This window comes from Schistocerca serialis, chromosome 5 (assembly GCF_023864345.2).
Source record: "Schistocerca serialis cubense isolate TAMUIC-IGC-003099 chromosome 5, iqSchSeri2.2, whole genome shotgun sequence".
NCBI lineage: Eukaryota > Metazoa > Arthropoda > Insecta > Orthoptera > Acrididae > Schistocerca > Schistocerca serialis.
Window position 1 is genome coordinate 352,985,047 of NC_064642.1, and position 27,180 is coordinate 353,012,226.

Here is a 27,180-nt window from a genome sequence, read left to right on the forward strand (position 1 = left end):
GATCAAGATAAGTTATAGGAATTTCACTTAAAATTAATTCAAATTTTTTTCTGATTTTTTAAAATTCATTCATCAGACATAGCCAGTAGACGAATAAGTGTCCAAGGAACAGAAAGGCAACTTAGATCACCCAAAAGAGGAAAGTCCACTGGACCTGACGGCATACCAGTTCGATTCTACACAGAGTACGCGAAAGAACTTGTCCCCCCTTCTAACAGTCATGTACCGCAAGTCTCTAGAGGAACGGAAGGTTCCAAATGATTGGAAAAGAGCACAGGTAGTCCCAGTTTTCAAGAAGGGTCGTCGAGCAGATGCGCAAAACTCTAGGCCTATATCTCTGACATCGATTTGTTGTAGAATTTTAGAACATGTTTTTTGCTCGCGTATCATGTCATTTCTGGAAACTCAGAATCTACTCGGTAGGAATCAACATGTATTCCGGAAACAGCGATCGTGTGAGACCCAACTCGCTTTATTTGTTCATGAGACCCAGAAAATATTAGATACAGGCTCCCAGGTAAATTCCATTTTTCTTGACTTCCGGAAGGCGTTCGATAAAGTTCAGCACTGTCCCCTGATAAACAAAGTAAGAGCCTACGGAATATCAGACAAACTGTGTGGCTGGATTGAAGAGCTTTTGGTAAACAGAACACAGCATGCTGTCCTCAATGGAGAGACGTCTACAGACGTTAAAATAACCTCTGGCTGGCCACAGGGGAGTGTTATGGGACCATTGCTTTTCACAATATATATAAATGACATAGCAGATAGTGTCGGAAGTTCCATGCGGCTTTTCGCGGATGATGCTGTAGTATACAGAGAAGTTGCAGCATTAGAAAATTGCAGCGAAATGCAGGAAGATCTGCAGCGGATAGGCACTTGGTGCAGGGAGTGGCAACCGACTCTTAACATAGACAAATGTAATGTATTGCGAGTCCATATAAAGAAGGAACATTTATGTATGATTATATGATAACGGAACAGACACTGCCAACTGTTACTTCTGTAAAATATCTGGGAGTATCCGCACGGAACGATTTGAAGTGGAATGATCATATAAAATTAATTGTTGATAAGGCGGGTGCCAGTTTGGGATTCATTGGGAGAGTCCTTAGAAGATGTAGTCCATCAACAAAGGAGGTGGCTTACAAAACACTCGTTCGACCCATACTTGAGTATTGCTCATCAGTGTGGGATCCGTACCAGGTCGAGTTGACAGAGGAGATAGCGAAGATCCAAAGAAAGGCTGCGCATCTTCGTCACAGGGTTATTTGGTAAGCGTGATAGCGTTATGGGGATGTTTAGCGAACTCAAGTGGCAGACTCTGAAACAGAGGCGCTCTGAATCGCAGTGTAGCATGCTGTCTACGTTCCGAGAGGGTGCGTTTCTGGATGAGGTATCGAAAATATTGCTTCCCCCTACTTATATCTCCCAAGAAGATCACGAATGTAAAATTAGAAAGACTCCAGCGCGCACGGAGGCTTTCCGGCAGTCGTTCTTCCCACGAACCATTCGCGACTGGAACAGGAAAGGGAGGCAATGACTGTGGCCCGTAAAGTGCCCTCCGCCACACACCATTGGGAGGCTTGCGGAGTATAAATGTAGTTGTAGATGTAGAAGCACAGGGTTATTTCAGAATACATTAGAAAACATTTGTGCATTATTCTTCTACGAACATGGTTAGATAAATGAAGACAAAAAAATAAAAATATTATTCAGCCTTGGAACACAGGTTTCAAAAGTAAGGAGCCGCGACGCTAATCATGTGGCACCAGCTCCTGTCAGAATATCACCCGGTAAAAGGCACATAAAGTAGTGTGAAGTGGCAACGCCAGCCGCCGCGCCAGGCCTTCGGGTCAACCAGCTGCTTGCTAAAAGGCATATAAAGTACTTCGAATACTCTGACCGTCGTTTTCTCAGAAACAGTTGAGTCTCTACGGATAAGCGGTAACACGTGTTTGAATGTTTTGCAGCTTCCATTGAAAGAAGTTTCTGGTAATTCGGGTTACGGCATTTGTCGTGCTCCCCTCCTTAGTAGGAAGCGGATAAATGGAAGTAGGAGAAGATATAGTCGGTATTCAGGTAAACACAGTTATGCCTGTTCGCTGCAGAGCAGGCTCATTATGCGCAGACCGCTCCAAGAGGTGTAGCCCACGTGACGAGACAACGGCGGTACTTTCGACGATGTCTAGGGTCTCACAAAGGCTGTGCCTTCGGTAGTGTGCAAATAACCGTGAGCCTCTAATCGCTAGCTGCATGGATAACAAATACCTCCCACCTTTGTTGTTGTTGTCTTCAGTCCTGAGACTGGTTTGATGCAGCTCTCCACGCTACTCTATGCTATGCAAGCTTCTTCATCTCCCAGTACTTACTGCAACCTACATCCTTCTGAATCTGCTTAGTGTATACATCTCTTGGTTTCCCTCTACGATTTTTACCCTCCACGCTGCCCTGCAATGCTAAATTTGTGATCCCCTGATGCCTCAGATCATGTCCTACCAACCGATCCCTTCTTCTAGTTAAGTTGTGCCACAAACTCCTCTTCTCCCCAATTCTATTCAATACCTCCTCATTAGTTATGTGATCTACCAATCTAATCTTCAGCATTCATCTGTAGCACCACATTTCGAAAGCTTCTATTCTCTTCTTGTCCAAACTATTTATCGTCCATGTTTTACTTCCATACATCGCTACACTCCATACAAATACTATCAGACACGACTTCCTGACACTTCAATCTATACTCGATGTTAAAAAATTTCTCTAATACAACAACGCTTTCCTTGCCATTGCCAGTCTACATTTTATATCCTCTCTACTTCGACCATCATCAGTTATTTTGCTCCCCAAATAGCAAATCTCCTTTACTACTTCAAGAGTCTCATTTCTTAATCTAATTCCCTCAGCATCACGCGACGTAATTCGACTACATTCCATTATCCTCGTTTTGCTTTTGTTGATGTTCATCTTATACCCTCCTCTCAAGACACTGTCCATTCCATTCAACTGCTCTTCCAAGTCCTTTGTTGTCTCTGAAAGAATTACAATGTCATCGGCGAACCTCAACGTTTTTATTTCTTCTCCATGGACTTTAATACCTAATCCGAATTTTTCTTTTGTTTCCATTATTGCTTGCTCAATATACAGATCGAATGACATCGGAGAGAGGCTACAACCCTGTCTCACTCCCTTCCCAACCGCTGCTTCCCTTTCATGCCCCTCGACTCTTATAACTGACATCTGGTTTCTGTACAAATTGTAAATAGCCTTTCGCTCCCTGTATTTTACCCCTGCCACCTTTAGAATTGGAAAGAGAGTATTCCAGTCAAAATTGTCAAAAGCTTTCTCTAAGTGTACAAATGCTAGAAATGTAGGTTTGCCTTGCCTTAATCTATTTTCTAAGATAAGTCGTAGGGTCAGTATTGCCTCACGTGTTCCAATATTTCTACGGAATCCAAACTGATCTTCGCCGAGGTCGGCTTCTACCAGTTTTTTCATTCGTCTGTAGAGAATTGGCGTTAGTATTTTGCAGCTGTGACTTATTAAACTGATAGTTCTGTAATTTTCACATCTGTCAACACCTGCTTTCTTTGGGATTGGAATTATTATATTTTTCTTGAAGTCTGAGGGTATTTCGCCTGTCTCATACATCTTGCTCACCAGATGGTAGAGTTTTGTCAGGACTGGCTCTCCCAAGGCCGACAGTAGTCCTAATGGAATGTTGTCTACTCCCGGGGCCATATTTCGACTCAGGTCTTTCAGTGCTCTGTCAAACTCTTCACGCAGTGTCATATCTCCCATTTTATCTTCATCTACATCCTCTTCCTTTTCCATAATATTGTTCCCAAGTACATCGCCCTTGTATAGACCCTCTATATACTCCTTCCACCCTTCTGCTTTCCCTTCCTTGCTTAGAACTGGGTTTCCATCAACGCTCTTGATATTCATACAAGTGAGTCTCTTTTCTCCAAAGGTCTCTTTAGTTTTCCTGTTGGCAGTATCTATCTTACCCCTAGTGAGATAAGCCTCTACATCCTTACATTTGTCCTCTAGCCACCCTTGCTTAGCCATTTTGCACTTCCTGTCGATATCATTTTTGAGACGTTTGTATTCCTTTTTGCCTGCTTCATTTACTGCGTTTTTATATTTTCTCCTTTCATCAATTAAATTCAGTATTTCTTCTGTCACCCGAGGATTTCTACTAGCCCTCGTCTTTTTACCTACTTGATCCTCTGCTGCCTCCACTACTTCATCCATCAGAGCTACCCATTCTTCTTCTACTGTATTTATTAACCCCATTCCTGTCAATTGTTGCCTTATGCTCTCCCCGAAACTCTGTACAACCTATGGCTTAGTCAGTTTATTCAGGTCCCCATCTCCTTAAATTCCCACCTTTTTGCAGTTTCTTCAGTTTTAATCTACAGTTCATAACCAATAGATTGTGGTCAGAGTCCACATCTGCCCCTGGAAATGTCTTACAATTTAAAACCAGGTTCCTAAATCTCTGCCTTACCATTATATAGTCTATCTGATACCTTCTAATATCTCCAGGATTCTTCCATGTATACAACCTTCTTTTATGATTCTTGAACCAAGTGTTAGCTATGATTAAGTTATGTTCTGTGCAAAATTCCTCTTTCATTTCCCTCCCCCAATCCATGTTCACCCACTATGTTTCCTTCTCTCCCTTTTCCTACTCTCAATTCCAGTCAAGCACGACCATTAAATTTTCGTCTCCCTTCACTACCTGAATAATTTCTTTTATCTCATCATTTATTTCATCAATTTCTTCACCATCTGCAGAGCTAGTCGGCATATAAACCTGTACTACTGTAGTAGGCATGGGCTTCGTGTCTATCTTGGCCACAATAATGCGTTCCCTACGCTGTTGGTATAAGCTTACCCGCATTCCTATTTTTTTTATTCATTATTAAACCTACTCCTGCATTACTCCTATTTGATTTTGTATTTATAACCCTGTATGCACCTGACCAAAAGTCTTGTTCCTCCTGCCACCGAACTTCACTAATTCCCACTATATCTAACTTCAACCTATCCATTTCCCTTTTTAAATTTTCTAACCTACCTGCCCGATTAAGGGATCTGACATTCCACGCTCCGATCCGTAGAACGCCAGTTTTCTTTCTCCTGATAACGACGTCCTCTTGAGTAGTCCCCGCCCTGAGATCGGAATGGTGGACTATTTTACCTACGGAATATTTTACCAAAGAGGACGCCATCATCATTTAACCATACAGTAAAGCTGCATGCCCTCGGGATAAATTACGGCTGTAGCTTCCCCTTGCTTTCAGCCGTTCGGAGTACCAGCACAGCAAGGCCGTTTTGGTTAGTGTTGCAAGGCCACATCAGTCAATCATCCAGACTGTTGCCCCTGCAACTACTGAAAAGGCTGCTGCCCCTCTTCAGGCCACCTTTAGCCACCTTTAGCAGATCTTTTAATCGCTGTGATCGAATCTAGATCGCCGGCGAGGAGAAAAAGCTCCCGAAGTCCAGGTCAGAAGCTTATTCCGAAAACCCTTCACCTAACGCCTCTAACTTCCACGCGAAATATTAATGATTGTATGCATACGCATAAGAAGAGGAATTTTTTTAAATGCATGAAAACATGAGAAAATGATATGTAATGTGTTTAGCCTGCTCTCAAACGCCTTACAGAGCTACGTATAATTATTTCTGAAAATTTCTGTAGTGCCCAGTAAGCTATAGACATTCTATAATGTTGGCCATTAAAAATGTAAGAATAAGAACGATAGCAGTTGACGAAATTTTACTTATTGTCTATACGCAGCGCAGAAGAAACAAGACATGATTTAGTTCTAGGTTATATGGAGTTATGCACTGTCCCAAATTTAGTACACAGAAATGCCAGCCCTGACAGTAAAAGCGGTTTTAATGCGGATGGACGTCAAGTCCTTGGATTAAACATACAGGTATGTCATTCTATGGTGGTTGGACCCATTGTCATGTCTGATGGCAAGTAATGGGTTGCCACCCCTCGCTAACCCATGACGGAATGTTTTCAGTGGCTGATAGGTTGTGAGAACATGTTCGCCAAAGTGTCAGTCGAACACGCTCTGTTCGAGGTAAGTCAAGACGAACTTCTGTTGTTCTCCAGAATGTTAGCCTCAACACAGGGTTCACTCTCCAGCCACGTCAGAAACGAAACGCCTAGTATACAAATTACGATGTGCCGAAATCACGTCATGGTGTGAAATAAGTAAATGTGCCTTAATATAGCCAAGGCAGAAAATGAAATCCACTCTTAACACATTCGTGGCTGCGGCACTCGATATGAGAAAGAAAAAGAAAAAAATAACTTTACCGTTGAGCTCGTGTTGTCTAGCCAACGGCACCCCATACTATAGCTCTAGGTGCTGCACCAGTATGACAATGATGAGTGGAATATGGGAATGTTCAGTCTCCATGGAGCCCGCAAACATCGATATTTCTGTCGCGATGCCATACACATTACTGAGACTCATCCGGAAACATGTCGTGATACCACTGCTATATCTCGTGTTGTAAAACGCACCATGGTCTGCTGCTGTGTTGAGGGAAGCCGCAACATTGGTCGCCATAATGACAAGGGTGTCGTCAGTCTGTGCGTGCGGATGCTTCTTGCTGCAAACAAACCCAGTTCCTGGTTCAAGGTGCGTGACCTGGCTCTACGAACCTGCACGGTCGAGCGAACACTGTATCTGTCCTACGACGCACGAGTCGCGCGGGGCTAATAAAATCCTGCTTGATATTGAGTATGGCCCAACTGAACTCATCGATGCCTTATTAGCATGACAGCTGTGAATTCCAGATCAACACCAGCAACGCAATCGCCGTACGATAAACGGCAGTCTCGACAGACCAGGAACCTGTCGTCACTTTCTGACACTTGCAGAAAGGCATTTCGCAAAACGCGATTTTTTCACAAATAGACAACATTGCAATGCGATCTAAGGGTTGGGTTGGGTTGTTTGGGGGAAGAGACCAAACAGCAAGGTCGTCGGTCTCATCGGATTAGGGAAGAACGGCGAAGGAAATCAACCGTGCCCTTTCAATGGAACAATCCCGGCATTTGCCTGGAGCGATTTAGGGAAATCACGGAAAACCTAAATTAGGTTGGCCGGACGTGGAATTTAACCGTCGTCCTGCCGCACGCGAGTCCAGTGTGCTAACCACTGCGCCACCTCGCTTGTGCGAACTAAGAATCGGATACCTACTGTGTAATATTTCCTTACAAAGTAGCATAGCATTAGTCACATTTTGTAGTGTTGTGCTTAAATACTAATCATTCGTGTATCCAAACATATAGTATACATGTTTTACATTAGTTTCACGCAACGTTCATTGTGTTACAATTTTCATCATCAGCAGTATACTTGATCAAAACTGAATTCTGATACTGACGCTTAGAACTATTATCACACTTCAAAATGATGTATTTAGCATAGCCGGGTAAAAGGTAGGATGCCTTCCCTGGTAATGTAATAATGGAAGAGTGATGAGCAACGACCTGTCCCGAGGCATTGAACCATTTGCTTACAGTGCAGCAAAACGACCTCAAATGGACTTAGATCTGTGACTGTGATGACCACACACTATGAAGTACGAAGACTTATTCAGACTCCAATAACACTCATTCAAGAAGCAGACAAAGTGGAAGGAGCTAACCAGTGCCTCTGAAGAGTGCAGTTTGGCAACGTTAGAGCTACGTTTATTCAGGAATTGACTAAAATAGCAGCAGAACAAGTGATGTCGTCAACAGTTAGTCGTTGTCTGCCGCGACGACTCGCTGCCTTTTTCGTTATTGGGATGCTGCTGTTGGAGGGATACTGACCAGCTCACTCTCATAAATACTTTCCCAAACCAGAAACTCATTCTCAGATGTTCTCAAACGAACTCACTTGTCAAAGCGGAGCTTGGAGGAGGAGACTGTGACAGCCTACTGACATCTAGCAGTCGGCAAGCTTCTTGTGCTGACTCTGATGCGGCGTACTTACGAGAATAACACCTCTGTGCCGCAACCTGATTGCCCAGAAATTTTGATCAGTGGAAGTGTAGTCGAAATAAGCGAACACATCTTGGCTTATCTGTAGGTACTCGATCATTCATAAGAAAGCGACGGTCAATGTTTTCAAGGGACTTTATGTGCCTTTTGCCGAATGATACACTACTGGCCATTAAAATTGCTATACCAAGAAGAAATGCAGATGATAAACGGGTATTCATTGGACAAATATATTATACTAGAACTGACATGTGATTACATTTTCACGCAGTTTGGGTGCATAGATCCTGATAAATCAGTACCCAGTACAACCACCTTTAGCCGTAATAACGGCCTTGATACGCATGAGCATTGAGTCAAACAGAGCTTGGATTTCGTGTACAGGTACAGCTACCCATGCAGCTACAACACGACACCACAGTTCATCAAGAGTAATGACTGGCGTATTGTGACGAGCCAGTTGCTCAAATGGCTCTGAGCACTATGGGACTCAACTGCTGTGGTCATCAGTCCCCTAGAACTTAGAACTGATTAAACCTAACTAACCTAAGGACATCACACACATCCATGCCCGAGGCTGGATTCGAACCTGCGACCGTAGCAGCAGCGCGGCTCCGGACTGGAGCGCCTAGAACCGCACGACCACCGCGGCCGGCTAGCCAGTTGCTCGTACACCATTAACCAGACGTTTTCAATTGGTGAGAGATCTGAAGAATGTGCTGGCCAGGGCAGCAGTAGAACATTTTCTGTATCTGGAAAGGCCCGTAAGGGGCCTGCAACATACAGTCGTGCATTATCCTGCTGAAATGTAGGGTTTCGCAGGGATCGAATGAAGGGTAGAGCCACGGGTCGTAAAAAATGACGTTTTGCCATTCGTGCACCCAGGTTCGTCGTTGAGTACACCATCGCAGGCGCTCCTGTCTACGATGCAGCGTCAAGCGTAACCGCAACCATGGTCTCCGAGCTGATAGTCCATGCTGCTGCAAACGTCGTCGAACTGTTTGTGCAGATGATTGTTGTCTTGCCAACGTCCCCATATGTTGACTCAGGGATCGAGACGTGGCTGCACGATCCGTTACAGCCATGCGGATAAGATGCCTGTCATCTCCACTGCTAGTGATACGAGGCCGTTGGGATCTATCACGGCGTTCCGTATTACCCTCCTTAACCCACCGAATCTATATTCTGCTAACAGTCATTGGATCTCTACCAACGCCAGCAGCATTATCTCGATACGATAAACCAGAATCGCGACAGGCTACAATCCGACCTTTATCAAAGTCGGAAACGTGATGGTACGCATTTCTCCTCCTTACACAAGGCATCACAACAACGTTTCACCAGGCAACGCCGGTCAATTGCTGTTTGTATATGAGATATCGGTTGGAAACTTTCCTCATGTCAACACGTTGTAAGTGTCGCCACTGGCGCCAGCCTTGTGTGAATGCTCTGAAAACCTAATCATTTGCAAATCACAGCATCTTCTTCCTGTTGGTTAAATTTTGCGTCTGTAGCATGTCATACTCGTGGTGTAGCAATTTCAGTGGCTAGTGGTGTAGATTGAGACCAAGTGGTGGCTAGTGTTGCTGTTTTTTATTTTTACACCCCGTGTTCAAAAACCCAGTTTTTTTCTTTTCTTAACATATAACTACCTATATCCATGGAAGGTTTCTACACGAATGTTTCTTATGAACCTAGAGAGTAGAAGGACATTATATTTATTCGTAATGTTTATAACTGGTTTTCAAAATAAATGACGTACATTCGTTATATAACATGTGTGTTTATGGTACTTTCAGGGGTTACAATGTTCTTAAATTCTCATATTGTTATATTTCGTTTTAATATGAATTGTCTTATTAATTCTAATGTTTTATTTTTATGTAATTATTGAGGAAGGTCTAGACCATTTCCTTGGATGATACCGATCATAGAAACATTCGAAACATACAAATTCCGAATAAAACCAGCTTTGCACGAAGGCAGGTTTCCCACTGCGACATTTCTTTGTATGAATCTCACTCGAGGAGGAAACGTCGTTAACACTGCGAATATTTCACGCGTTGTCAATAATTTCGCGGCAAACCACGAATAGTGGATCACTTTTCCAATAACTGGCGCTTGCAGTTCATTGTGAATCAAAATACACTACAGGAATGTCACCATAAGCAATGTAAAATAATTTTCTCATTCATTTATTTATTTTTTAATTCATTCACCTGTCGTACAATTAGAAGATGTATAAGGACAACGTTATTTCAATATACAATGGAAAACATTCGTGTAGTAATGGTCTATGACATGGGTAGGCAACTGAAAGAAAAGTAAAATAAATAAACGAGTGTTACACACGTGGCATAAAATTATCGCGGGGCAGCGCTAGCCTTGTGTAACCACGTCGCTTGGCACATTTACTCGCTAAGAGGCGACTACATTTTCTCAAAAACGATCGTGTATCTACGAATAAGGCGAGATATATTCGCCTATTTTGACCCCTATTGCACTGAGAGAAATTTCTGGGTAATCGTTTTCTGCCCCCCCCCCCCCCCCCTCCGTAGTGCCTTTTGTCGAGGGGGCCTCCTGCTGGCTGGCCTACAGTAGGAGCCTGAAGACGTGCAGCCGTTCTTCTGCCACCACACTGGGCGACCTGCCTCCCTGCACCCAGCCTCTGCTCCTCTGGGCAGACACCGGTGCTGGCGGCTAGAGCGACCTAGTGCGTCCCAGTGAGCACTGTGGCGATATACGTGGTCGCCGCCAAGCAGTGCAGCAGACGTGCAGTTGGGGGAACGCCCTGCCGCCACAGTAGTCATGCGCCGCCCCTGACGTCAACCACCGCTGCAACACTGGCCACGCGCTAACGACAGCACACCCAGGTCGGCACGTGCTCCGCATGACCTGCAAGCGCGGTTGTCTGTAGCGACGCCCCAACTACTACTGTTACACTCCCAGTAATAAATTTTTATGTTGACGGTATCGTCATAGCCTCTGAGGGCTGAGATACTCGTCAGAGTTTTTCGCTCCCACACAGTTTCGTACTCTCACAAAATACTCGTGGAATTGTTTACACTAGGAGAGAATTTTCGCTGATAGATAGTGTCTGACAGATATTTATCAGTAATTTCTGTAAGTGTCTGAGTGTCTTGCGAGAGCAGTTGTCGAAAGCGTTTGCACACGGCTGGGGAAAAGTGTCTGTGAGAGCTGTGAGATCACGTCCCACGAGATTTTTCTGTCATAGTTCTGAGCATGATGGAAGAAGTGGCGATGGAAGACCGTCGTCCTGAAGGGGCACTTCCAATAACTTCAGTCGTAAACAAAAATAGAAACGACGGTGTTCGTGTTAGATAAGAGAGTAGGTGAGATAGCGGAATGATTTTTCATCATGAAACAAATTCATTGTAGAGCTCGTAATGGAAAATCGAGACAATATCAAAATATTACGAGTATGACAGCGATATAGATGGATAAAATTTTCTTTATAATTACACGCAAAACTGCCAGTCCAGATATTACTATGCATAATTAAGTTAGTGTTACAGACAAACTGCTTGTGTCAATAATATTTCCAGCGTCAGTTACATTTATTCTCTTTTACATTCAGTAAAATAATAACTGCGATGCAATAACATTACATCAATTTCATCTCGATACCCACAATCGCTCAAAAGCCAATTACAGCCTCTATCTGATAAATGAAGTGTTTACGGAGGTAAATTAATTGAACGTTTTCACTTGTATTGACTTAAGGAACAGCTCGTAAATTACTGAAGTTCTGTTCTTTAACACCTAATGTCATAACTTGAATCAACAAACACCACGTCACATAAAATTATAGGTACAGTTATAAACTTGAAGTTAAATGGCTGTATTCCGCATTTCAATACCATTATTTGGAAGTATAACTTCACTTGTTTCTCTGTGTTAATTAATGTGTGCTGCAAAAATACTTCGTCTGATGCCTTGAATTGTGAATATTTTGGTGAATTTTTCTGTCCAGGTGTTGAAATCTGACACCATTTCAGCCAATAAACTTTGTTTCCTCTTTCATTTCCTGTAGTCCTGTAACTCTGCATTTCATAACGCTGGCCTTTCCTCCTACAATCGAATGAAATGCACAGCTTCGTCTTCAGTCCACTTCTGGCAGCTTTCTTCACTGCTTTTTAGGCCGACATATCGCAGACATTCACTCATTTCAGATCCTACATTTACTAACCATTTTTTCCTTCTTTTGATCCATACTATCACCTGTCAAAATGCGGAAATCAAAGAGCTTGCAGTAGATGAGATTTCTTTCAAAGTATGTAAGATGAAGGAGCGCTCATAGTTCTTTAGGCGTCGGTTTTAGATCCCATGCTTTGTATAGTTTTTTGCTTCGAATGACAGTCCCAGTCATATCACTGAATAGTGAGTATTCGTGTTGGTACACTCTGTATATGACAGAGTATCAGTGATACAAGCCATAGCGTTCGAGACAAATTTTTATTCTTCTTGTCGTTGTAGTTTTATTCATTTTTTTAATGCTTGGGCATATTTAGTTACACAGCTTTGAATACGAGTAAGTATATACAGATACTAATACCACTGAAATATGTTATAAAACGGATCAGCACCATATGAAAACAACAAATATTTTCTCAAGCAGCAACTGTAACACTACACAAAATGAGTCTCATATATTATTCTACAAAGATCATTGAAATTCTAACTGTTCGAATAAAGTACGACATGATGAGCTACTATAACGATCGTGAAATAACAGAAGCATAAGCGAAATCCTTATTAGAATAATTACTGGCATAAAGACGTAATTATGATCCCTGCTGAGACATAGAGACTAGTTAATTACGTGCTGGGAGTAGCATTACTGAGCAAAAATTATACAGGCAGTCAAAAATCAGATTATGAAAATCAGATTCTATAGGATGTACGGAGTAGCAAGATTAGCACGAACAGAATGAATAGTGTCTTGAAAATAAGTTTTAAGATGAAATGTGACAAAGGCCAAAACAGGGCAATGGAGTGCACTCGATGTAGATAACTCTGCGGGAATTACTAGCTGAGTATAACTATTTGGACTGCAAAAGGTGATGGAGGCAAAGAGAAGACGATATGAACTTCAGATTGGCATTATCCAAAAAGCTTTTCTTGAAAAGATAACTATTTTAACATCTAACACAGTTTTAAAGGTTACGAAACCTTTTCTGAAAGTACTAGTTCAGACCGTAAACTTGAAGATAAACCGATAGAGAGAAAAGTAAGAAGAAATATATCTTTCATAAATGTGGTACTACAGAAGAATACGTTCAGTTAAAAAGGTTCACTGGATAACAAATGAAATAGTACTGAATCGAATCGGGGAGAAAATACATTAACAGCGCAAATTGACAAAAAGCAGAGATAGGCTGGTAGGACGTGTCTTGAAGGATCAAGCAATAGTTAATTCTGTTATGAAGGGAACTGTGTGTGCCGGGAGAGCTGATGGTTAAGACAGGATTACTGTAAAGAGGGTGAAGTGGATGTCGTGGGCAGTAGAGAGAGATGAAAAGATTTTGTGCGGGATTGACTAGAGAACACAAATGTATGAATCCCGTCGTCTAAGTGAAAACCACAACAGCAAAACAGCAAAGCAAAGCCGACCTCTGGTCCAGACGACCTCATTGGGGCCGACCGACCACTGTGTCACCCTCTTCCAATGGCGTCATTTGGATGCGGTTTGAAGGTACGTATGAAACGATCAGAGCACGAGGAATCAAGTCCAGTTTTGATCATTTTGGAAGAGAAGTATTAGACAAAGGGAGCGGAACTATGGGAAGCAGTAAATTCGTACTACGAGGAATGGTGTGAGAGCTCCTCTTCACTTAATAACACAATCTTATATCCAGACTCCTTTACCGGCCAAAACAGGAATGGTAAAATATCATTGTCTCTTATGAGGATATGTCAACATCCGAGCGTGAAATCTCAACAACTGATCACAAGTTCTTGGTATCAGCACATTCTGAATATCCTAATGATAGTGAGTTTGGTTTATTCGAGAAAGCTGGTAGCATATTTTCGCAAATTTAGACACCAAATGGTTGAATGGATTTCCTTAGACAAGCATAGAAATAACCCCTAGACTTGATATCAAATTCCCAGACTTATTATCGTCCAGAAACTTGGAGAACAAATGGTTTTGGCTTCAACTAACTAACTTTGAGAACGTTATGTTCTGAATCAAAATGTCCTGAACCCTGAAGTACATTTTGACGGACTGATTTAAGAAAGAAGCCCGGCTATCCCATACTTCTGTACGTTCAGCAGGCCCTTCCTTATACCAAACGCGGACCAGTAACAAAATGGTTCAAATGGGTCTGAGCACTATGGGACTTAGCATCAGAGGTCATCAGTCCCCTAGAACTTATAACTACTTAAACCTAACGAACCTAAGGACACCACACACATCCATGCCCGAGGCAGGATTAGAACCTGCGACCGTAGCGGTCGCGCGGTTCCAGACTGTAGCGCCTAGCCGGCGACCAGTAACAAAAGCGAAGAAAAAGTACGTGGAGAATTTACTGCTATACATTCCACGAGTGTTTCACCTTTTTCTTTATAATTATGTACTATTTTGTCACTGCGACAGAACTTCGTCAGCTTTGCAAGAGGAATCAGAAGCAGCTGCATACGTTTTTCTTTCAGTCTCCACTGCAAGACTTCACGTTTGGATATATTTGTCATAAGGAGTCACAGAAAGTAAAATTACAATTATACGGGATGTATCAAAAAGAACCATCCAGTTTGGCACGTCATTATTTCTGAAACTAATAAATATACACAATAAATTTTGTTTTTTAATGAATGGGAAACTCAAAAAGCTTTTTCTCACACCTTTACATAGGTGTTCAACAATCCGGCCTTGAGATGCATGGCATATGCAAACGCTGTATTCTAATTGTTCCCAAACTGCAGCGAGCGTTTCTTGACTTACAGTTTCCACAGCTGCTGTTATGCGATGTTTCAGTTCATTCATTGTTGTTGGTAATGAAGGCACATAAACAGTCTTTTATAAATCCCCACAACAAAAAACTACATACAGTCTGGTCCGGTGACCTTGGAGGCCATTAATGTAAGGCTGAATCACTTTTTTCATTGCGACCGATCCATCATTCAGTAATCCTTCGATTTAAAAATTTCCACACTTCCAGATGCCAGGGTGGCGGTGCACCATGCTGTTGGTAGATGATATCATTCGAATCAGTCTCTAACTGTGGGAAAGTTCACAATCACATCAAAATATGTGCTTTCTGTAACAGACCATACACTTTACCTCACGTAACACAACAGTTACGACTCTTTAATCGAATCATATTTTTTTATCTGCAGAGTAAAACTCGAGAGTTTGCACTTTCAAACAGTACGTTGTTCACGCACATACCTCAAATAACATAATAGTTAGGATTTTTTAAAAATCTAATGATTCTTTTTGATATACCCTGTATATTCAAGAATTGTTTTCATTACTCTTTGGGTAATAATACCGGAAAACTAGAATAAAGAGGAAGATACAAGTACATTACATTCAGTGTAAAGAAGAATAAAGTCCAAGATGTTGCTTTAGTATTCAAGGTAGCGTGTAACAGCAATTAAATTTGCGCGTATTCAGTATGAGAACACATTATATAAAGTATCTACTATCATTCAACTATTTCAAAACTGTGTAAACTGATTCCTGATGAAAGACGTACGATTATTTGTGTACATATTTCGTTACACTTTATCCTTTCAATAAGGTGCGGTCTTTTATCGTTTTTATATGCCATCTTTACCGTATTCTACTTGGACTAGTGCCTATAGGGAGCTTCTGTGCAGCATGTGTTTTATTTAATCCTAACTTTCCTTTTATGATCAGCAGCCTCTATTTCATGAATACCTTGCATAAAATTCCTTTTGTTACTTATTCTTATCTTATTTTTACTTATTTATGATTTTTTGAAAGAATAAACCGCCGTATGAGTGTATATTTCGGTGTATTTCTTGTGTACAATCTAGATTTCGGCATTCACGGCATTATCGAGTACAATGATTTTAGACCATTAAAATTTTTTGCTGTGCACTACGCAGAATGACAAAACACGGTTCAACACATTTGTTTAACATGATGTTGTTGTTATCGTTGTTGTTGTTGTGGTCTTCAGTCCTGAGACTTGTTTGATGCAGCTCTCCATCCTACTCTATCCTGTGCAAGCTTCTTCATCTCCCAATATCTACTGCAACCTACATCCTTCTGAATCCGTTAAGTGTATTCATGTCTTGGCCTCCCTCTACGATTTTTACCCTCCACGCTGCCCTCCAATACTGAATTGGTGATCCCTTGATGTCTCAGAACATGTCCTACCAACCGATCCCTTCTTCTAGTCAAGTTGTGCCACAAACTTCTCTTCTCCCCAATCCTATTCAATACCTCCTCATTAGTTATGTGATCTATCCATCTAATCTTCAGCATTCTTCTGCAGCACGACATTTCGAAAGCTTCTAATCTCTTCTTGTTCAAACTACTTATCGTCCATGTTTCACTTCCATAAATCGCTACACTCCATACAAATACTTTCAGAAACGACTTCCTGACACTTAAATCTATACTTGATGTTAACAAATTTCTCTTCTTCAGAAACGCTTTCCTTGCCATTGCCAGTCTACATTTTATATCCTCTCTACTTCGACCATCATCACTTATTTTGCTCCCCAAATAGCAAAACTCCCTTACTACTTTAAGTGTCTCATTTCCTAATGTAATTCCCTCAGCATCACCCGACTTAATTCGACTACATTGACTAGATTCCATTATCCTCGTTTTGCTTTTTTTGATGTTCATCTTTCCTCCTTTCAAGACACTGTCCATTCCGTTCAACTGCTCTTCCAAGTCCTTTGCTGTCTCTCACAGAATTACAATGTCATCGGCCAACCTCAGAGCTTTTATTTCTTCGCCATGTATTTTAATACCTACTCCGAATTTTTTTTCCTTCACTGCTTGCTCAGTATACAGATCGAATAACATCGGAGAGAGGTTACAACCCTGTCTCACTCCCTTCACAAGCGCTGCTTCCCTTTCATGTCCCTCGACTCTTATAGCTGCCTTCTTGTTTCTGTACAAATTGTAAATAGCCTTTCGCTCCCTGTAGTTTTACCCCTGCCACCTTCAGAATTTGAAAGAGAGTATTCCAGTCAACACTGTCAAAAGCATTCTCTGAGTCTACAAATGCTAGAAACGTAGGTTTGCTTTTCCTTAACGTATTTTCTAAGATAAGTCGTAGAGTGAGTATTGCCTCAGATGTTACAATAATTTTACGCAATCCAAACTGATCTTCCCCGAGGTCGTCTTCTACTAGTTTTTCCATTCGTCTGTAAAGAATTCGCGTTAGTATTTTGCAGCCATGGCTTACTAAACTGACAGTTCGGTAATTTTCACATCTGTCAACACCTGCTTTCTTTGGGATTGGAATTATTATATTCTTCTTGAAGTCTGAGGGTATTTCGCCTGTCTCATACATTTTACTCACCAGATGGTAGAGTTCGGTCAGGACTGGCTCGCAAAAGGCTGTCAGTAGTTCTAATGGAATGTTGTCTTCTCCCGGGGCCTTGTTTCGACTGAGGTCTTTCAGTGCTCTATCAAACTCTTCACGCAGTGTCATATCTCCCATTTCATCTTCATCTGCATCCTCTTCCATTTCCATAATATTGTCCTCAAGTACATCGCCCTTGTATAGACCCTCTATATAATCCTTCTACCTTTCTGCTTTCCCTTCTTTGCTTAGAACTGGGTTTCCATCTGAGCTCTTGATATTCATACAAGTGGTTCTCTCTTCTCCAAAGGTCTCTTTAATTTTCCTGTAGGCAGTATCTATCTTACCCCTTGCACCAAGTGTTAGCTATAATTAAGTTGTGCTCTGTGCAAAATTCTACTCGGCGGCTCCCTCTTTCATTTCTTCCTCCCAACCCATATTCACCTACTACGTTTCCTTCTCTCCCTTTTCCTACTACGGAACTCCAGTCACCCATGACCATTAAATCTTCGTCTCCCTTGACTATCTGAATAATTTCTTTTATTTCATCATACATTTCTTCAATTTCTTCGTCATCTGCAGAGGTAGTTGGCATATAAACTTGTATTACATGATAGAAACGATAAAAAATTAACCTCTTTGAGGAATACAGCATATTATTGTGTCAAAGATCATTGTATTCGATAAGACCGTTAAAGCTGAAATATAGATTGTACACAAGAAATAAGCATTCAAATGGCGGAGCCCAATATTCTTAAAAAAATGCTGTATGCTGTATGATTGGGGCTCAGCACCATCGAAATCCTTTCTGTTAATTTGACTGTGGGCTAACGTGAATTTTCTGCTTTCTGTGAGCTTCGAAACGGAGATATGAAGATTTGAAATGCACAGGACAGTAGTTGTGGGGGGGGGGGGGGGGAGATGGAGAAATCGAAGAACAAGGAGAGAAATTGCGGCAGAAGACCTCAGCCCTCCGTGCTCTTGGCTTCCGTGACTTGGGGCGTGTAGGTGGAACAGTCGTACGCGCCAAATCCGAGGCCGGGTGTTTCCGTTGGTTGCTGCAAATTCGGGGTAGATCTTTCTAGAAAAATTGTCCTTTAAAACTGATGAACAAGGGATCCATAGGGCTCGCTTTTCGACTCGAGCCGATTGCGCGGTTGTGTTGTGCCCGGAAGCTAGGACCGTGATTGGCCGGAACGTGAGACGTGCACCCCCTCGTGTGAATGTAGAGGAGGAACGGTAGACAGTTGAAATCAGGACGAGCTATACTCTTGACATGTTGCACACCCGGTGGGCCGTTGGGGTCACCCCGTGCAGCTGTACCACGAGACAATGACAATCAGACGGAATGAACTGCTTACTGGCGTACTGCCAGTTAGGTCGCCATCGGGGATTGTTTGCATTCACAATGCCTTGTACCAGAATGTTTCAGAATTGCTGAAATTTTTGCCACGAAATCAAATTCTTTCCACCACCCTGTTTTAGATTGACCAGTATGCTCGTTCTCTTGCTTCAGTAACTGTAGCTCATATCCGTTTTTCTCTCGCTCAATTCTTGTCCTGTTTACCCGAGTGGTCTAAGGCGCTGCAGTCATGGACTGTGCTGCTGGTCCCGGCGGAGGTTCGAGTCCTCCCGCGGGCATGGGTGTGTGTGTTTGTCCTTAGGATAATTTAAGTCAAGTCTTGTGTAAGCTTAGGGACTGATGACCTTAGCAGTTAAGTCTCATAAGATTTCACACATATTTGAACTCTTTTTTTCCTGTCCTGTGGAAATCGGTTAACGAAATAATAAGTTTATCAGCCCCGCGAGTCTCTGGGTTATCAGTAACAGCTACTTTCTCTTTCGTTCTTGTCCTCAGCAACGCTTATCTCTGCTGCAGCATGTTGGATCACGCACAGATTTATAAAATCTATTCCCTTGTTGCCATAGAGGCAAGCCCGATACGGATCATTTAGTCTGTTACATTATTGTCAAGTCTTCATTTCGTAAGGGACAGCAGCATTTATGAACATTGCTTGTTACACAGTTTAAATTTCGTTCACCCAGAAGTAATTTTTAATAAATCCCATGATTTGAATTCAATCTTTTACTTCGAGCCTACCGAGGTCATTTTTCGATGCATCAGGCAATAGATCTAGAAATATATGAAGTACGGCTAAACGTAATGTTTGTCTCCACAAGGCCATTCTGTGCTGGTTGTTTCTGTTGCGTTGTGTTCAAAAACTGTGTTACCCGTTTTCAGGGCAGAAATTTCTCCTACTTCATTTAACCACAATGTGGTCGTTGCAGTTATGGCGTACGACACCATCATCAGAGTATGTGTTAAAAGAATAATAGGAATTAATAATGAAGGGATGATGAGGTCACATTTCAGCCTATTTTTAGCGAGGAATACAGATTAAAGTCACTAGTTTGTCAGATCACTCCATGTTACCGAACACTAAAACCATAGTCAGCACCTGTGATTAATTATAAAGCAAACGTTGCCTATTTTTTCGGATATTCTTTATGTGATAGTGATTTGATTCTCAGTGCACGGAATGCCCCATGTGATCACCACATCGCTATTCCGGTTGATGGCTGTCGGTCTTCGACCACAACCGAGTCCATCAACATGAGGCAGCAAATATGAGGTAGCCAAGGAGACGGAAACGTGGGTTCAGCTATGCCAAGACTTGGCAGCTACAACAGGAAAACAGAATTAATTAGGAATAGTACAAAATAAGAAAGTATTTCTTACTTAACTTTGTTGCAGTCCATGATCTGTTGGTTGACAATTATAGAAGACGCGACTAGACTAAGCGTCTGTACAATGAGATAATTTAGAAGTCACAAGTCTTGCAGTGACCACTTAATCTCTTGTAATCTTGAATGTTGAATCCAGTGAATCTGAAGACTAAGTTGGTTGTCGACATGACAGAACGTAGAATTTTTTATAACTGCCAACTTAGTACTGTTGACTTTACTGTAGTGCTATTAAGGAACTTTACAACTGGGCTACAGGGACCTGGTGGCATCAATGACTGACCTGCAGACGATGACTAACATCGGCGCTGGCTGACCACTAAGTGCTGCTACGAACTGTAGACTGGTACAACTGCACTATACTACTGCTACACAAGAAGTGGCCTAGCGGCGCTTCGCGGCGAGCGTAAATACTGCGACTGGCTGTGTACTCTTTGGCTAGCACAGCCGTTCTTCTGTTCCGTTTGTATAGAGAATCGCATCCGGAAGATCGATCTCTCAGGCGGCAGTGTGCTCGTATGACTAACAAACGACATCACATCGGTCGTTGTCGTCAACAGCGAGAATAGTTCGAATCAAACATTCGAAACACTAATTGTTTAAAGAAAAAGTAAGAACTACTAATATTAATTTTTATTTCTCTCTGTATTTTCAGTATTAAATAAACGATATTCATCTGTTTAAGAGACAAAATTTAAGAATGTATGTAAAGCTAAAATTGAAAACGTTTTACGGTTTTCCCACAGGTGTTTCCTCTGTATGTGGTGGAGATAGCACAGGACCACATCAGAGGGTTACTGGTCTCGCTTGGTCCGCTGATGGCCGGTGTAGGCGCCTTCCTGATGATGATTGTGGCGTCGTACGCACCATTCGACGGCGTGACGGAGTTCATGATGGCCGGCCCCATCGTGTTTGTGGCGTCCTTCTGGTGGATGCCGGAGAGTCCGTACTTCTTGGTTGCCAAACACCGCTCGCAGGAGGCAGCGCAGGCCCTGATGCGGTTGCGTGGGAAAAACTCGAATAAAGAGGTAATAGGCGAGTTGGAGGCCATCCAGAGGGCCTTAGAAGAGCGCACCAAGAACGAGATCAGCGCCGCGGACGCCTTCCTGGAACTGGGGAGGAACGCCGGCGCACGGAGGGCCTTCTTGGTAAGTTAACATAGCCGCTTTATGACAACAACTATCATCTTTAGAGGCGTTAGCTCTCGGGTTGCACGAGTGTCTTCTCCTACTTCTCAGGCAGTCGTAATCATTTTATTTGTCCATGCAATATTGGTGGTCACGGCCGGTGTTTACTTCAGTTAAAACTCCCGGTCTGAGAGGGGGTGGTCCATACATAAGACTACGAGTATTCTCTGACTTTTCAAATCCGACTGCGGGAACCATGGAAGTAAAACGGCAATTTCATCACGGACTCGATGGGTCCCGCATTCATAGAGCTGCACACAGGTCACCATTATTCGTCGCTTCATGGCGATTGCTAGATTATCGCAGGCTGGCACATTCGTTCTCGAATAAAAATAATCGACTGTCATCCTGTAATAAAAATAATAGATTCTCATTCTGTTGACGCTAAATTGAAGTCCACACTTTATCTAACTTAATACCTTTCTCTTCCCGATTACAACTACGCCGAAGGGAGAGATATGCATATACAGGGTGTTACAAAAAAGGTACGGCCAAACTTTCAGGAAACATTCCTCACACACAAAGAAAGATAATATGTTATGTTGACATGTGACCGGAAACGCTTACTTTCCATGTTATAGCTCATTTTATTACTTCTCCTCAAATCACATTAATCATGGAATGAAAACACACAGAAAGTACCCGCGTGACTTCAAACACTTTGTTACTGGAAATGTTCAAAATGTCCTCCGTTAGCGAGGATACATGCATCCACCCTCCGTCGCATGGAATCCCTGATGCGCTGATGCAGCCGTGGAGAATGGCGTATTGTATCACAGCCGTCCACAATACGAGCACGAAGAGTCTCTACATTTGGTACCGGGGTTGCGTAGACAAGAGCTTTCATATGCTCCCATAAATGAAAGTCAAGAGGATTGAGGTCAGGAGAGCGTGGAGGCCGATGGAATTGTTTCGCGTCTACCAATCCATCGGTCACCGAATCTGTTGTTGAGAAGCGTACGAACACTTCGTTTGAAATGTGCAGGAGCTCCATCGTGGATGAACCACATGTTGTGTCGTACTTGTAAAGGCACATGTTCTAGCAGAACAGGTAGAGTATCCCGTATGAAATCATGATAACGTGCTCCATTGAGCGTAGGTGGAAGAACATGGGGCCAATCAGGACATCACCAACAATGCTTGCCCAAACGTTCACAGAAAATCTGTGTTGATGACGTGATTGCACAATTGCGTGCGGATTCTCGTCAGCCCACACGTGAAAATTTACAATTTTATCACGCTGGAATGAAGCCTCATCCGTAATCAGAACATTTGCACTGAAATGAGGATTGACACATTGTTGGATGAACCATTCGCAGAAGTGTACCCGTGGAGGCCAATCAGCTGCTGATAGTGGCTGCACACGCTGTACATGATACGGAAACAACTGGTTCTCCCGTAGCACTCTCCATAGAGTGACGTGGTCAACGTTACCTTGCACAGCAGCAACTTCCTTGACGCTGATTTTAGGGTTGTCGTCAACTGCACGAAGAATTGCCTCGTCCATTGCAGGTGTCCTCGTCGTTCTAGGTCTTCCCCAGTCGCGAGTCGTAGGCTTGAATGTTCCGTGCTCCCGAAGACGCCGATCAATTGCTTCGAACGTCTTCCTGTCGGGACACCTTCGTTCTGGAAATCTGTCTCGCTACAAACGTACCGCACCACGGCTATTGCCCCGTGCTAATCCATACATCAAATGGGCATCTGCCAACTCCGCATTTGTAAAAATTGCACTGACTGCAAAACGACGTTCTTGATGTACACTAACCTGTTGATGATACGTACTGATGTGCTTGATGCTAGTGCTGTAGAGCAATGAGTCGCATGTCAACACAAGCACCGAAGTCAACATTACCTTCCTTCAATTGGGCCAACTGGCGGTGAATCGAGGAAGTACAGTTCATACTGACGAATCTAAAATGAGCTCTAACATGGAAATTAAGCGTTTCCGGACGCATGTCCACATAACATCTTTTCTTTATTTGTGTGTGAGGAATGTTTCCTGAAAGTTTGGCCGTACCTTTTTGTAACACCCTTTATACAGATGGTGACAGTACACTAGATATAAACGGACACTGCTGTGACGTAACTGTCGTTGGTACTCAGGCATTCAGTGAAAAGGTTTCCGACGTGATTATGGCCACATAATAGGAATTAACAGACATTGAACGTGGAATTGTAGTTGGAGTTAGACACATGGGACACTCCATTTCGGAAATCCTTATGGAATTCATAATTCCGAGAACCACAGTGTCAAGAGTGTGCTGAGAAGACCAGATTTCAGGCATTACCTCTCACCACTGACAAGGTGGTTGCCGACGGCCTTGACTTAAAGATCGAGAGGGGCGGTGTTCATATAGAGATGTCAGTACTAACAGACGAGCAACACTGTGTGAAACAACCGCAGAAACTGATGACGGACGTACGGCGGACGTATCCGTTAGGAGAGTGTGGCGCAATTTGACGTTAATGCGCAATGGCAGCAGACGACCGACACGAGTGGCTTTACTAACAGAACGGCACCGACTGCAGCGCCTCTTCTTCGTTTGTGACCATGTCGTTTTGATCGTAGATGACTGGAAAACCATGGCCTGTTCAAATTATAGCTCGTACGACATGAGGTAGAATTCTAGTGTGGCGCAGACCCTACGAAACCAGGGACCCAAAGTGTCAACAAGGATCTGTGCAAGCTGGCGATGGTTCCATAATAATTTGGGCTGTTATCCGCATCTGTACGGAAGTTTATACACCTGTGCTATTGGTGGTGGATGCCGCACATTTTTGCCGTTATTCCATATTAGTAATCTCTTTTAAGTTTCCGGTAATGGGATTTTACGTAAATGGCTTCTCCCCTTAATTTCCCCTTTTCTCGTCTTTCGTCATCATTATGTTAGTAACCATTAACATTAGGTGTGTGAACATAACTGTCATGAATTTTCTGATACTGGGCATTGTTGTCAGCATCTTTCGATAAACTTACTTTTATATTTGATTTCATAGCCACGATCTAAAATGTTTCTGAAAGACGTTCTTTTATTGTGGTTTCATATAGTCCACATTTTAATGTATCTAGTGAGATGTTGACTGTTAACTGACGTAAGTGCCATCCCTGTGTTTCTAAGCCTAAACTTTCAGTATGGAGTCTGGTACTGAAAAGAACTTGCGTCAGAGTGTAGTCAGCAGCTTAATCCGGACTTTGTATTGAATATAACCGCGTAGGTTTCTGCTGCCGGAGACAATCAACATAAATATTTTCTGGTTATAATGACGCTTCATATCGTGAAACAAATGTCGGCCAGCTAAACAGACCTTATGGCTATTTTTTCGGCAGCATTTTTGTTGGTATACTAGCGTACTTTATCGTCTGGGTTCCATTACATTTCATCACAGCTCCTCTACTGAGCACGGCATCACGTCACAATTCTAAAATAGTTCACATTACTGGCCTCCTCTGGTGAAAGATGTGAGGATCTCCTGTTTTGCCTGTTATTGCTTACAATAGTGCCATGTCCCACCTGATGAAAACAGAAATGCAAACACAACTCGTCTATCGCTGTTGATTACGGCGCGTACTGTAAGGGGCAACAGCCAACGTCAGATCCCCATCAGAGGAACCCAATCAAAGACTGGGCAGCAAAGTACACCAGCAGACCCAAAGGGAGGACACTGCAATTGCGGCTGAAACGTCAGTTTTATTCACTGATAGTTGCTTCATAATGTGACGAAGAACCACAAACAGGAAACTTGCCTTATATATATATATATATATATATATATATATATATATATATATATATATATATATATATATATATATATATATATATTGTATCTGTTCTTTAGGACATATCTGAAATAACAGACACAAATTTGATCCTGCAGCCACTATGAAACAACGCACAAAGGAACTGAAGACATTATATGCCAGTGGACATTGATGTATATCAATGGAACAAGTTGAAAATTTGTGCTAGACTGGAATTACTAGATAGATGCGCTGTTGACTACGCCATCCAGAGGCAGTGGTCATCACAACTGCATGGAATACCCTACCACATCTCCCGTTAGATCCAAATTCTCAAGTGATACAACGCACTACTAACATAGTGCCCCTGCTCATTAGCCTCTTTACTCGCGATTTCTCGCCGATCCATGTGTGAGGTCGAGCTTGGTGTACACCTGCCCCGAAGGAACCATTGGCTGTCTTAACCTTAATTATATATATGTTGCGTCTCTTCTTTCAGACTTTTCCACTTGCCCCGTTGCTATAAATCGACGCCTACTGAGCAGAGACACTGCGTCAGTAGTGTGTGATATAAGCTGAAAATTTCGGTCTGACCGGAGGTGGGCTAAGGTGGTCCTTGGGGTTATGGTAACCACTGTGTCCGGATGGTATGCTCTTCAGCGCATCTGCCTAGTAATCAGAAGATCTCGGTTCGAATCTATGTCAGTCAATATTTTTCAATTTGCCTCATTCACATAAATCAATGCTGATGTCTTTAATTCCTTTGTGGCTTGACTCATATTTGATGTAGGATCAAACTGGTATCTGTTCTTTTGGACATGTCCGAAAGAGCAGACATCACATGTACATAGTTAAGGTGAAGACGGCCAATGATACCTTCAGTCCAGATGCACATCAAGCTCTTACAGGAACTGGCGAAATGCCACACGTACTGAGACTAACGAGCAGGGGTGTTACATCAGTAGAAAGTGGTATCAGATGAGAATTTGCGTCTGACAGGAGGCGTGCCAGAGTAGTCCGTTCGGTTGTGGTGACCACTGTGTCCGTATGTCGTAGTGGTCAGTCCATCTGCCTAACAAGCGGGAGTTGCAGGTCTGAATCCCATTCGGGCACAAATTTTGAACTTGTCTCATTGATATAGATCAGTGCCAAAAGGCACCTAATGGCTTTAATGCCTTTGTGTCTTGAAAACTTCTATGTTCGTGCTGAATATCGATCAGCTAAATTTGTCCTCCTGTCAATAAATTGAGACTGTTCTTTCCTTATGACAGCTGTCGATTACTTACGTGATCGTGCTGGTGTTCGGAGGCAGCGCCACCATTGGCGTGTACTCGACGCAGATCTTCCAGACCACCGGCAGCTCACTAGACGCCAGCGTGTCGGCCATCATCCTCTGCGCAGTCCAGGTCGCCTTCGGCATTCTCGGACTCCTCCTCGTGGATCGAGTGGGCAGGAGACCCCTCGTACTCTTCTCCTTCGGAGGCTGCGCTGTAACTGTGGCAGCACTGGGAACATACTTCTACTTGATGGATTTCGGCAATAAAGGAACCGTCGACAGCCTCTTTTGGTTACCATTGACAGCGCTCATTCTATACTACGTAAGTAAACATTAATCTTCTCGTCTACTCATCTCGAATACTCTCGTATATATTTGTTTCCATAAATCAAGTATGCATTGTGTAATAATATCTCGAAATTATATATTATGTAGCATGTCGAGTGTAACTGCTACATGTCCTAAAGGAAAGTTTAATTCGATATTAAGAATTTGAATAAAATTCGACATGCACAGTATTACGAAGTATTTAAAAAACAGTGGAGAATAATTCTGACTAATGCAGTACGCAATGTGTTTATTTTTCTTTTATTCATACGAACATACACTATCTGATGAAAAGCGTCCGGTCGCTCCTGTGGAATCCAGAATTGGCCACTAGATGTCAG

The 27,180-nt window shown here is 42.6% G+C and overlaps 1 protein-coding gene across 1 annotated transcript in view; it reads left to right on the forward strand.

The window, feature by feature from the left end:
- The window catches only part of LOC126481934 (facilitated trehalose transporter Tret1-like), an 88,702-nt gene that overhangs the window by 31,276 nt on the left and 30,246 nt on the right, over window positions 1-27,180 (forward strand). Inside the window, exons 3-4 of the mRNA XM_050105894.1 lie at window positions 21,054-21,455; window positions 26,508-26,834. Of these exons, the coding sequence (XP_049961851.1) occupies window positions 21,054-21,455; window positions 26,508-26,834 (729 nt within the window). The remainder of the gene's footprint in view (window positions 1-21,053; window positions 21,456-26,507; window positions 26,835-27,180) is intronic.